Source organism: Rhinoraja longicauda, chromosome 9 (assembly GCF_053455715.1).
Source record: "Rhinoraja longicauda isolate Sanriku21f chromosome 9, sRhiLon1.1, whole genome shotgun sequence".
Classification (NCBI taxonomy): domain Eukaryota; kingdom Metazoa; phylum Chordata; class Chondrichthyes; order Rajiformes; family Arhynchobatidae; genus Rhinoraja; species Rhinoraja longicauda.
Genome location: NC_135961.1, coordinates 6,879,090 through 6,892,303, shown reverse-complemented (window position 1 = coordinate 6,892,303; position 13,214 = coordinate 6,879,090). Strand labels below are relative to the sequence as shown.

At 42.1% G+C, this 13,214-nt stretch overlaps 1 protein-coding gene across 9 annotated transcripts in view; it reads right to left on the bottom strand.

Moving 5' to 3' along the window:
- The window catches only part of pde10a (phosphodiesterase 10A), a 354,529-nt gene that overhangs the window by 66,724 nt on the left and 274,591 nt on the right, over positions 1-13,214 (bottom strand). For all 9 annotated transcript variants that reach the window (XM_078405762.1, XM_078405766.1, XM_078405764.1 and 6 more), the window contains 2 exons: positions 12,259-12,401; positions 9,608-9,700 (listed from right to left, as the gene is read on the bottom strand). In XM_078405762.1, coding sequence (XP_078261888.1) covers positions 9,608-9,700; positions 12,259-12,401 — 236 coding nt within the window. The remainder of the gene's footprint in view (positions 1-9,607; positions 9,701-12,258; positions 12,402-13,214) is intronic.

Genomic DNA, 13,214 nt, shown 5'->3' with positions numbered 1-13,214 from the left:
AATCAAGACAAAATATCACCACCATTTATAAGAAAATAACTGCAGATGCTGGTACAAATCGAAGGTATTTATTCACAAAATGCTGGAGTAACTCAGCAGGTCAGGCAGCATCTCGGGAGAGAAGGAATGGGTGACGTTTTGGGTCGAGGCCCTTCTTCTGACTGATGTCAAGGGGGGCGGGACAAAGGAAGGATATAGGTGGAGACAGAGGAGAGAACTGGGAAGGGGGAGGGGAAGAGAAGGACAGAGGAACTATCTAAAGTTGGAGAAGTCAATGTTCATACCGCTGGGTTGCAAGCTGCCCAAGCGAAATATGAGGTGCTGTTCCTCCAATTTCCGGTGGGCCTCACTGAGGCACTGGAGGAGGCCCATGACAGAAAGGTCGGACTGGGAGTGGGAGGGGGAGTTGAAGTGCTCAGCCACCGGGAGATCAGGTTGGCCAATGGATTTCATTTTCATGAATGTCAACTTATATTTTTCAAACCAATATTTTTCAAACCAATCTGATTCAGCATCTATTACCAAATACATATTGTCCAAGAAGTTCAGCTTTGGCCAACAAATGTGTGCAAAAATTGCAATCAAAGCTATGCTGGTTTCTTGAAGACCTTTGTTTATCTTTCGCTCAAACTCATCCATGCATAACAAAACAAAATCTTTTGTAAATTCAATGTGTGTAAACATGTTTTAGCGCACAAACTATGAAAAAATTCTATTCAAAATGGAGCTAAAGGACTTAATTCTAGTAACATGTTGCTGCTTCTTCAGTGCAGCTGAACGTGAATTTATATTAAAATATTAAGTATTTAAATCTAAGTGCCCAATTCATTATCTGCCAGTAACACATATTTAAAAGACTAATTGATTTCCTTGTAAATTTTTGGAATATTACAAGAGGTCTATTTACATCCTTGTTCGTCCACGACACACGCACCTATATTTTAAGTTTTCTTGAAATCCCACATGGCAGGAAATTAATTTAGGCTGGTTCATTTAATTTTGGCTGTGGCTATTACTGCAATGGGTTATATTTTAAATTAATTCAACTTGCTTTTGAAATTCCTTGATCTTTTATGCTATTTGACTAAATTAAGCTCGTGGAACCTCCAGCCTATGTTGTTGATTTTTACATCTATAGTATGTAATGTAAAAAATTATGGAATACATCTCTAAGTACTGTACGGTATAAGAGAGTAATCAATAACTTTTTTTTTTAGATTTAGATATACAGCGCGGAAACAGGCCCTTCGGCCCACCGGGTCCGCGCCGCCCAGCGATCCCCGCACATTAACACTATCCTACACATACTCGGGACAATTTTTACATTTACCCAGTCAATTAACCTACATACCTGTACGTCTTTGGAGTGTGGGAGGAAACCGAAGATCTTGGAGAAAACCCACGCAGGTCACGGGGAGAACGTACAAACTCCGTACAGACGGCGCCCTTAGTCAGGATCGAACCTGAGTCTCCGGCGCTGCATTCGCTGTAAGACAGCAACTCTACCGCTGCGCCACCGTGCCACCGTACCGTTTTTAATGGTATCAAAAAATTTCAAAGAAAAATACATGGTGCAGTGTAAAGGGAGTACAGGAAAGATAATTGTTACATAGTAAGCAGAGTTCTGGACCATTGATCCAGAAACACGAGTTAAATTTCCATCATGGAGTTGGGGAATTCAAATTTAATAATTAGATAATCTAAAGTTAGAAATAAACATCATAAAGTAGCAGTGATCAAAAAATAATTAGACTCATAAAATTCATTTTTTTTCACTAATATCAGTAAGGGAAGGAAATCTTCATGTTTCCATTGTCTAGCTGATAATTTATTGCAGGATTTTGCAGTGTAATGATTATATGCAAAACCACAACCAACAGTTACACAGCACTGGCTGTATGTATAAAAATAACAAAGAACGCATCATGAAGATGTCATTAATGGTGTGATAAAGAGGCAACAAGGACTGTTAACATACATGGGCTTTTTATTGCAGGTTTGGTGACACAAGTGTTGTACATGTTTGATGGGGCTATAGAGAGGTATCAAAAGCAAGTTTTGCAGGGACTCTTGTTCCATGCAAGAAGCTCTCTGTAATTCAGAAATAAATGGAAAAGTGCTTAAACTCTCACTCTTCAAAACTGTAACTATTTCCCTCAACTGATGCTCTCCTCTGCCTAGTGGAACTTGGCCTCACCCTCACCAACTTCTCATTCGACTCCTCTCACTTTCTCCAGGTTAAAGATGTAGGCATGGATGTCAAACAGCCCTTGTTCTAAACGTACACTGGCACCATTCTCTAACTCTTTCTCTGCTACATCAATGACTGTGCTGGTGCTGCCTTCTGCACCCGTGCGGACTTGTTGCTTCCATTAACTTTATCACTAACTTTCACCCTGCCCTCAAATTAATTTGGACTATCTCTGACACCTCTTTCTTGATCTCTCTGTCTCCATCTAACATTAACTACAAACCTACTGACTCCCAGTTATTTCGACTACACTTCCTCCCACCCTGGTTCTTGCACACAGGCTATCCCCTATTCTTAAGTCTCCATCTCCGCTGCATCTATTGGCTTGATTGTAATCATGTAGTCTTTGATTGTGAGGCTTGGCAGCCGATAATTTTCTGGATTATCTCTACTCCCCTTTCTAGGCAAAGAACACTGGCTACTCTCCTGGACCTGCCTACGGCACGAGAGGATACAAAGATCTTTGTCAAAGCCTCTGCCTTCTCTTCTCTTGCCTCTCTCAGTAACCTGGGATCAATCCCATCAGATTCTTGACATTTATCCACCTTAATGCGTTTCAAGACACCCAGCATCTCCTCCTTGATCTCAAACAGCCTTTGCATATTAGTATTCCTTCCTTTATCTTTGAGTGGTCCAACCTTCTCCCTGATTACCATGTACTTAAAAAAGGCTTCAGAGTTTCTTTAATTCAATTTACAATGACATCTCATTGCTCCTCTTGGCCCTTCTAATTGTATGTTTTCCTGCTTGCTTTATATTCCTCAAAGGCTCTGACTGATTTCATCTTTCTAAATCTTACACATGCTACCCTTTTCTTTTTGACCAAATGTACAACCTCTCTGGTCATCCAAGGTTCCCCTACCTTGCCATCCTTTACTGGAACATGGCAGTCCTCAACTCTGATCAGCTGGTTCTTAAACGACTCTCACATATCTGATGTTGGACCTATCCAATAACAGTTACTCCCAATTCACTCTCTCGAGCTCCTTACTTATAATGTTGTAAGGTAGACACAAAATGCTGGAGTAACTCAGCGGGACAGGCAGCTTCTCTGGAGAGAAGCAATAGGTGACGTTTCGGGTCAATGACCCATCTTCATGTTGTAATCGGCCTTACCCCAATTTTGTACTCATCCTTATTCATAACTATCTTAAAACCCATGGAGTTGTGAACACTGTTCCCAAAATGCTTTTTCACTGACCAAGCCAAGCCCTTTGCCCAATAAAGGAACTATCCTTTGGTTGAACTATCCACATAATGTTTTAGGAAACCCTCTTGGATACACCCAACACATTCTCCCCCATCTAAGCCTTTTGCATTAGCAACACATTCTCCCCCATCTAAGCCTTTTGCATTAGCAAAATCCCAGTCAATAGCTGGGAAGTTAAAGTCATCCTCTACGACAACTCTACTACTTCTACATCTTTCTATAGTTTGTTTAGATAAGTTTCTCTATCTCTCACTGGCTAGACAGGATGAATGCGCTATACCCAACGCAATATGCTTCTCCAGTGAACATCAGTAAAGTGGATGCCATTTCCATTGCACCTTCAGCTACAAAGGCCTTAAGTTTTACAATCCAAATGGAGTCTTACCTCTGCCGTATATAACTGAAGCATAACTCTCTCTGCTTGTATTGATTAATAATAAACAATAATATTCAGTTAGCTTTCCTGATTATTTGCAGTATCTATATATATATTTTTGTAAATTATGCAATTGGACTCCCAGATATTTCTGTATCTCCGAGTACTGCAATCTTTCACCATTTAGACAAGAGGCATTTTTGTATTTTATCACGTCAAAATGGGCAGTTTTACATTTACTCATTATATTACATTTGCCCGATCTTTGCCCACTCTCTTATCTATATTTCTTTACATTTTCTGCCAGGTCCTGCTTAGAACTGAGTCTGCTTCCCAAGTGGTGTTATTAGCACATTTTGAAATTATATTTTCAATTTTGAAGATTAAATCAATAAAATTGATTGTGAATAATAGTCAATCTAGAGCCAATCTTGAGGCATCTTCACTTCCAAAATTATACCACTCTGAATGGTTACTTATTATACAATTTTTCATACTTCTTAGTTAGTTATCCATTCTGTTACTTGTTGCATCTTGTACATTCTGACATTATCACTGGTCTCTATACGTGATATCCAAATGACAACCTTTGAAAATCTCAAAATGCTGGAGTAACTCAGCAGGTCAGACAGCATCTAGGAAAGAGGGAATGGGTGACGTTTCGGGTCGAGACCCTTCTTCGGGTCGAGACCCTTCTTCGGGTCTCGACCTGAAACTTCACCCATTCCTTCTCTCCTAGATGCTGCCTGACCTGCTAAGTTACTCCAGCATTTTGTGATACCTTTGATTTGTACCAGCATCTGCAGTTATTTCCCTACACACCTTTGGAAATCTAGTGAAATCACATCGATTACATTACTTTTGTTTACATTTTGATTTCTCTGAGACATATTCATAAAGATTCAATTAAAATGAACAAACAGAATTTGACCATCAAAACTTTTACTCTTGGAATCCATGCCCCGTGTTTGTTAGATTTTAATTTCTAGATTCCAGTCTACAACAATAGCTGGGAACCCATATATATTTCCTGTTGTCAATAGTATAAACACTTATCTAAAGTAGTTATGAGAAATAACAAAGGGCTGTGGAATAATAATGGAATCTGAGTGTTTAAGTCGGATGCAAAAGTACAAAATTCTGACTTATCCATCCTTCTCCACATAATTCACAGCTGTGACTTTACCATCTAGGTACAAAATTTCCTTCCCCATCTCTCCATCATACCACAATCACATTACTCCTTAAAACTTTCCTGGCATCAATATTAGTCTAATTCTGACCCATACAAAGCATCATTAAACACTTAGCAATATTTAAACTTCCATATAAATGCAGTTAGTTGTTCTTAACTTCATTGATGTTGAAAGACATGCATGTTCTGAAGTGGAGGCAACGTTGATTAAGCAGCATGTTATTTTTCACATCAGAATGCTGTGATCAAGACCAATGGTTAGTTCACAAAAGGAAATATGTAAAGTTCAGTAAAATTATTTTCTGGGTGCACCTCATGCTCAATCAGTGCTTACACTTTCATTCTCAGGATGCAGGATGTCTTCTGGTTGCATGCTCTGATTATGTCAGAAGTGTAAATCAGATTTCTGCCCCAATCATAGAACTCAAATTACTCTAATTTAGCTCACACTGGGAATGTAACATGACGGAGAATAGTAATTGACAATAGGTGGTCCCATTTCCCTAATGACAAGTGAAGTCCAAGTCAAGTTTATTTGTCACATACACATACATGATGTGCAGTGAAATGAAACCTGTGTTATATAGCAACAGGAGGGTGGCGAGGGCTTCCCGTCAGCTTCAAAGATATAAAAGCATCGCCTGGGCTCATTGCTCTTCCAGTTTTGGCCAATGTTGGTGCCACACTGGGAAGGCGAGTGAAAACGAGGGATGCGGTGGAGAGCAATTCCCGGACAAGTCGTCGACATTTTTCACAACTTGCACCAGCGAGCTCTTGTTTTCCAGCGGACACGGCTGCTGTTGCGGCCCATATGGTAGCCCCCAGCCGACAGTGTTTTCTTTGGGCCGCCACAGACAGGACGCACTCATTCACTGTGGGGCTCCCTCCCCTCCCACCAGCTGCCGCTTCTTCCCGTCGGTCTATCCTCTCCCCCACCCCCACCGCCACCTCCTCCTCCTCCTGCTCCCAACGCTTTGTCCACTCCCCCACCGCCTCCTCCCTCCCCGCAGTCGCCGGCACCTTCCACCTCGACTCCGGGAAGAAGGAAGAGGTGGCGGCGGTGGAGGGGGGAGTGGTGGAGTGGACAAAACGAGGGCCGACAGGAAGAAGCGGCAGTCGGTGAGAGGTACACAGAGTGCGCCCTGTTGTTGGGGGCGGCCTGAAGAAAGTGCTGTCAGTCAGGTGCTACAACGTGAGCCGTAACAACAGCTGCATCAACCAGACCTTGAGGCACCTGATGAAGGTCTCGGTGGTGCAGACCAGCGCCATTGGGGCCTAGTTTTAAGGTGAAACGATACAAAGTGCTGGAATAACTCAGCGAACTGAATCGGTCTGAAGAAGGGTTCCCACCCAAAATGTCACCTATCCATGTGCTCCGGAGATGCTGCCTGACCTGCTGAGTTACTCCAGCAATTTGTATCGTTTTGTGTATTAACCAACATCTGCGTTTTTTCATTTCTACTTTGTTCCTGTTATTCCGACGTGCATAAATTCTGACTTGCGTAAGGGTTTACGGGGAGTTATTAAAGTTCAGTTTAGTTTAGAGATATAGCGCGGAAACAGGCCCTTCAGCCCACCGAGTCTGCGCCGACCAGCGATCCCCGCGCAGTAACACTATCCGACATACATTAGGAACAATTTGCAATTGCACCAAGAAAATTAGCCTACACACCTGTACATCTTTGGAGTGTGGGGGAAAAATGGAGATCCCGGAGAAAACCCGGAGGTCATGGGGAGAAAGTATAAACTTCATACAGACAGCACCCTTAATCAGGATTGAACCTGGGTCTCTGGCGCTGTGAGGCAGCAACTCTACCGCTGCGCCACCTTGTGGGAGTGTCTGTATTCTATTTCAATACTCCTAACCCGTTGCAAATTTTATAACTTGGAATATTTATCTCCCAACGTAATCAGACTGCAGTCATCTTCTACCTTAATTTAACTTTTCATTTCCATATCATTTTTTTTGCATTTCACTTTTTTTAATATGCCTCATACTTGAGTGCATAGACTTGACTGCAGGACAGACCTCCTTTTCTGCTAATACTTTTAAATACATACTCAAATTTTCATCTTTCATTCTGTTGTTACTATTATTTATTCCTGACCCTTTAGTATTTAGATTGCATTTTACACTTTTAATAACATGGGCTTTGTTCTCGTTCCTTCTTTAATCTTCCAACTGCAGACGCTCCATGGCTTACGTAAGGGACCCTTGCGTAAGTCAGACATTACCCAAGTCAGAAAAGGAAGTGCTACTGCGCACGTGTAAATTTACTATTCGACACGGAGACCACGTGGGAGCTCCGACGTGGATATTTTTAAGGCAGAGATAGATAAGATTCTTGATTTGTACGTGTGTCAGAGGTTATGGGGAGAAGGCAGGGGAATGGGGATAGGAGGGGGAGATAGATCAGCCATGATTGAATGGCGGAGTGGACTTGATGGGCCAAATGGTCTAATTCTGCTCCGATACCTTATATGGGGACACCACAGGGGAGGTCCCAGATGGAGACCATGGGGGAGCTCCCTCTCCAATGAGGACACCACTGGGAAGCTCCCAGATGGAGACCAAGGGCAGCTCCCACTCCTATGAGGACACCATGGGGGAGCTCCCAGATGGAGACCATGGGGGAGCTCCCTCTCCAATAAGGACACCACTGGGAAGCTCCCAGATGGAGACCATGGGCAGCTCTCACTCCTATGTGGACACCACGGGGGAGCTCCCAGATGGAGACCATGAGGGAGCTTCCACTCCTATGTGGACACCACGGGGGAGCTCCCACGAGAACAACAGACTGGTTTACAGAAACGGCTGCTCGGACACCGCTACCGGAACCACCAAAATGCACAACTCCGAAATAAAGCAGTAGCCTTAAAGAATCGCTAACGTAAGTGCGAGTTTACGTAAGTTGCCTATTATGCAAGTTGGGGAGTGCCTATATTTTTGATTGTGCAAAAACCATTCCCTCATCGCATTACTGGTTTGAAGTCCTTTTACCATCCCTATTTATCCTTAAACCTGGTTCAAACAAAGCCCATTACAACATTCACGGTCTCATAATGTCCGATGAAAAAAATCTCTTTCCTACCTCAATCCTTTTGTAAAATATTAACATTCCTATTCTGTACATAATCTCAAGACTGTTCACCTCAAGGTCATGCTTTTTAATTCCTCTTTTGGCACCTGCTGGCATTTCCTCAGGAGGGCGGCACGGTAGCGCAGCGGTAGAGTTGCTGCTTTACAGCGAATGCAGCACCGGAGACTCAGGTTCGATCCTGACTACGGGTGCTGCACTGTAAGGAGTTTGTACGTTCTCCCCGTGACCTGCGTGGGTTTTCTCCGAGATCTTCGGTTTCCTCCCACACTCCAAAGACGTACAGGTTTGTAGGTTAATTGGCTGGGTAAATGTAAAAAATTGTCCCTAGTGGGTGTAGGATAGTGTTAATGTACGGGGATCGCTGGGCGGCGCGGACTTGGTGGGCCGAAAAGGCCTGTTTCCGCGCTGTATATATATGATATGATATGATTATTATTATTTGGAGTATTGTCTGCAGTTCTAGTCAACCCATTGTAGGAAGGTTGTGGGGGTTTTGGAGATGGTGCAAAGAGGTTTACTGGAATGGTGCCCGGATTGGATGGTATTAGCTATAAAGAGATTGGAAAAACGGGATTGTTTTCCCTGAAGAGCTGGAAGTAGAGGGGAGACCTGATAGAGGTCTATAAAATCATGAGAGGAATAGGTAGGGTAGACATCACAATCTTTTTCCTAGCGTGGAAATATCATAGCCTAGAAGGCATAACTTTAAGGTCCGAGGGGGAAAGTTTAAAGGAAATATGTGGGACGTTGTTTTACACAGTGAGTGGTGGATGCCTGGAACGTACTGACAGAAGTGATGGCAGAAGCATGTACAATAATGGCGTTGAAGAGACTTTTTGATAGGCACATTGATAGGTAGGGAATGGAGGATGTGAATCACGTGCAGGGAGAGGAGACTAACGTGGCATCATATTCGGCACAGACATTTTGAGATAAAGAGTGTGTTCCTGTCCTGTACTGTCCCATTTCTCGCTTCCTGACATGGCCCATAACAACTCGATCTTCACCATTCTTTCCCAATTTATTTTCATACACATTGTGATTTCCTTTACCCTCTCAACAGGTGGGAATCTGGATCATTAAGGGAGATAACTCTACAATCTCTTTTACATGGATTTACTTACCTATTCTGAATATACATTGTGCCGGACATGCAAAACTAAAAATTCATATCCTCGCGCTTTTCTATGATCACTATCTCTATAATCCAGTTCACTCCGTATCCCCCCCATTAAAGCCATAAGCTTCGTTAATTCCCTTTGCCACACTACAGTCAGCCACAGCTTCGGGTCTCTGGCCCTTCGATTTGCTTCTTGAACTTCTCTTCCATTATATTCCTACTCTTCTTTAAGTGCTCCATTAAACACAACTCTGTGACAAACTTGTGTGGTGTCAAAATACCCATGTTTTGCCATGGTCTCAGAAATCAGTTTATGTTAAAATAATTGTTTAAAGTAATTTACAAATAAATTACCTGTTGAAGCGGGGGTCTGCATAGGCATCAGGAATGTTTAGAACTTCTCCCGTCCGTGCTACTTGTCCAGCAATTCCTTTCTCAATAGAAAACCTTGTCAATAGAAAATAATTGGTTGGTTTGGCATTTTTATTCTGCAGTTAATAAATAGCGGGCCATATCTTTCAATGGCTTGGCAACAATCACTGGCTATTCTATTGAAAGACCTACAAACAGATTTAGGGTGTTGTTTGTCCAATTCCCAAATGGCTTCCTGTTAATCCAGCAGCACATGTAGTTTCATCACCAGAAATTCAGACAGCAGGGATTTGAACCATGCACCTGGATCGAGGAATACTGGGAGACTGTTTTTTATTGACAACTTCATTTGGAGGTTGTCAGCTCTCAACATTCCTTCTAAACTCCAAATCTCCTATCATATCTCTCTCTGATTTTCCCCAATAGTAAATTTGGCACCAAAAGATGCACGAATCACGAGTCCAGGAATGGTTGAAGTGTGAAGCTGGGTAATGTGATTTTCCCCCCCCTAATCAATAGGTCATAAAATCTCGTTGTCACTAAAATGTTATTGGGACGTCTGAAGTGGTACAGGACAATAATGTTGGTGGTTGTAAAGTGAAGTATGGTCATAAGGTCATAAGGGATAGGAGTAGAATTAGGCCATTTGGCCCATCAAATCTACTCCACCATTCAATCATGGCTGATCTATGTCTCTCTCCTAACCCCATTCTCCTGACTTCTCCCCATAACCTCTGACACCTGTACTAATCAAGAATCTATCTATCTCTGCCATTTAAAATATCCACTGATTTGGCCTACACAGCCTTCTGTGGCAGAGGATTCCACAGATTCACCACCCTCTGACTAAAGAAATTTCTCCTCATCTCCTTCCTAAAAGAATGTCCTTTAATTCTGATGCTATGACCTCTAGTCCTACACTCTCCCACTAGTGGAAACATCCTCTTCACATCGACTCTATCCAAGCCTTTCACTATTCTGTATGCTTCAATCCTCGAAACTCTAGCAAGTGCTTAGCATCTGGGGATATAGGCGAGATACTAAATGAGTACTTTGAGGGAATTGAATGCAACATCTCTAAGTTTGCGGATGACACGAAGCTGGGTGGCAGTGTTAGCTGCGAGGAGGATGCTAGGAGGCTGCAGAGTGACTTGGATAGATTAGGGGAGTGGGCAAATGCATGGCAGATGCAATATAATGTGGATAAATGTGAGGTTATCCACTTTGGCGGCAAGAATAAGGAAAGCAGAGTATTACCTGAATGGTGACCGATTGGGAGAAGGGGAGCTGCAACGTGACCTGGGGGTCATGGTGCACCAGTCATTGAAAGCAAGCATGCAGGTGCAGCAGGCAGTGAAGAAAGCGAATGGTTTGTTGGCATTCATAGTAAGAGGATTTGAGTTTAGGAGCAGGGAGGTTCTGCTGCAGTTGTACAGGGCCTTGGTGAGACCGCACCTGGAGTATTGTATGCAGTTTTGGTCTCCTAACCTGAGGAAAGACGGAGTACAGAGAAGGTTCACCAGATTGATCCCTGGGATGGCGGGACTTTCATATGAGGAAAGACTGGATAGACTGGGCTTGTACTCGCTGGAATTTAGAAGATTGAGGGGGGATCTTATAGAAACATATAAAATTCTTAAGGGGTTGGAGAGGCTAGATGCGGGAAGATTGTTCCCGATGTTGGGGGAGTCCAGAACCAGGGGTCACAGCTTAAGGATAAGGGGGAAGTCTTTTAGGACCGAGATGAGAAAACATTTCTTCACACAGAGAGTGGTGAGTCTGTGGAATTCTCTGCCACAGAAGGTAGTTGAGGCCAGTTCATTGGCTATATTTAAGAGGGAGTTAGATGTGGCCCTTTTTGCTAAAGGGATCAGGGGGCATGTAGAGAAGGCAAGTACAGGCTACTGAGCTGGATGATCAGCCATGATCATATTGAATGGCGGTGCAGGCTCGAAGGGCCGAATGGCCTACTCCTGCACCTATTTTCTATGTTTCTATGCTCTAAGGGTTTATGATATCTCATTGGAAGAATATACCCAGACAGTAGCAATATGGCCCAAAAGAGGAGTCTAGTGAGCTCTAGTTAGTGAGCTCAGGTGGTTGGCCAGAATATCTGCTTTAATGAAGTAAAGTAGCTATTAATCAGCAGATATTTAATCTTCTAATAATGCCCTAGATTTTGAGCAATGGGAAGCTTTTTGACCCAGTGAACCAAGTTACGATCCAAAGGAAAAAATTTGGAATCTGACTCATCTGCAACTACCCTTATGCTTCAGGATATTTTCTTTGACACGAGTTCCTGGCCATTCATGCATATCACTAAACTGAAAAAAGAAAACAACTTTTGAATGGTCTCCAGTTGTCAATTTCTGTGATATTAATATGTAAATACATTGCCATAAAATTATCTTCACTGCTTTAATAATTGTTTTGTTAATCTAATACATCAGGGCACAATTGTAAAGCAATATTCTGATTTGTAGAATGTTTAGAACCATAAAGTCAACTGCTAGTATGGAAAGAGAAATTTATTTAATTCTCAGAAAAAGAAACTTCACAGCAAAAAACACCTCTAGATTTAATTTTCAATCTTAGTTTTGTTACTCAATGTTGTTAAAGCTGTTATATGGTACCTGATCTCTTTGGTTTTCTTGAAGACTGGTTTTCCTTCCTTCATTTCACCGATGTCAAACAAGTCTGAAAACAACTCTTTCTTGTGGTGGTCAACCTGAAAGAGCGCACAGCGATCTGCTTTCACTAAGTTTTTTGCATTTATCTGGGAGAAAAAAAATAAAAGATTCAATAATGGTTTTAACCCTGAGATTGGTTGAAAACAACAAAAACATGGTACAAGAAACAAATTGTACAGCTTTTGTGATTTCTCAGCACTTTATTCTGTGCCAACTATTTTTTAAATCAGCGAAGCATTGACATTAATAGCACAGGAAGCAGCCATTCACCAGTGACGTGCAGTCGGTAAAATGACATTTTCTTGTCTGGACTAACTACTGAATTGAATTAAAATATTATAGTTGTTTCAATTTGAAAGGCATTGAAAGTTTGTTAGGTGCTAAAATTAATATCTACTAGCCTGCCCAGGCACTTACAACCTTTGAAATTGTATCTGACAGCTTGCACCAGGTATTCATCACCCTCCATGTGATAAACCTACCTCTCAGATCTCCCTTAGGTGTTTCCCCTCTCACCTAAAAACTGCCCCCTCTAGTCCTAGATATCCCTAACCGAGGAAAAAGATTCTGACTCTTGCTCTTGTGAGAATACATACAGCTTATCCAATCTCTCCTTATAACTATAGCCCTCCATTCCAGGCAACATCCTAACGAATCTCTTCTGCACTCTCTTTATTTCTACCACATCCTTCCTGTCATGTGGTAACCGAGCAGCACACAGTAATCTTAGTGTGGTATAACCAATGTTTTGCATTCTGATTGCAACTGAAATAAAGAGGATAGACAGTGGTAGTATGTGCTTACTTAACACATTACACATAAATTAATAAATGCAAAGGCATGGTTACTGGAAACAAATTCAATACAATAGGTAAAGTAAACGCACAGTGCCATTTTTT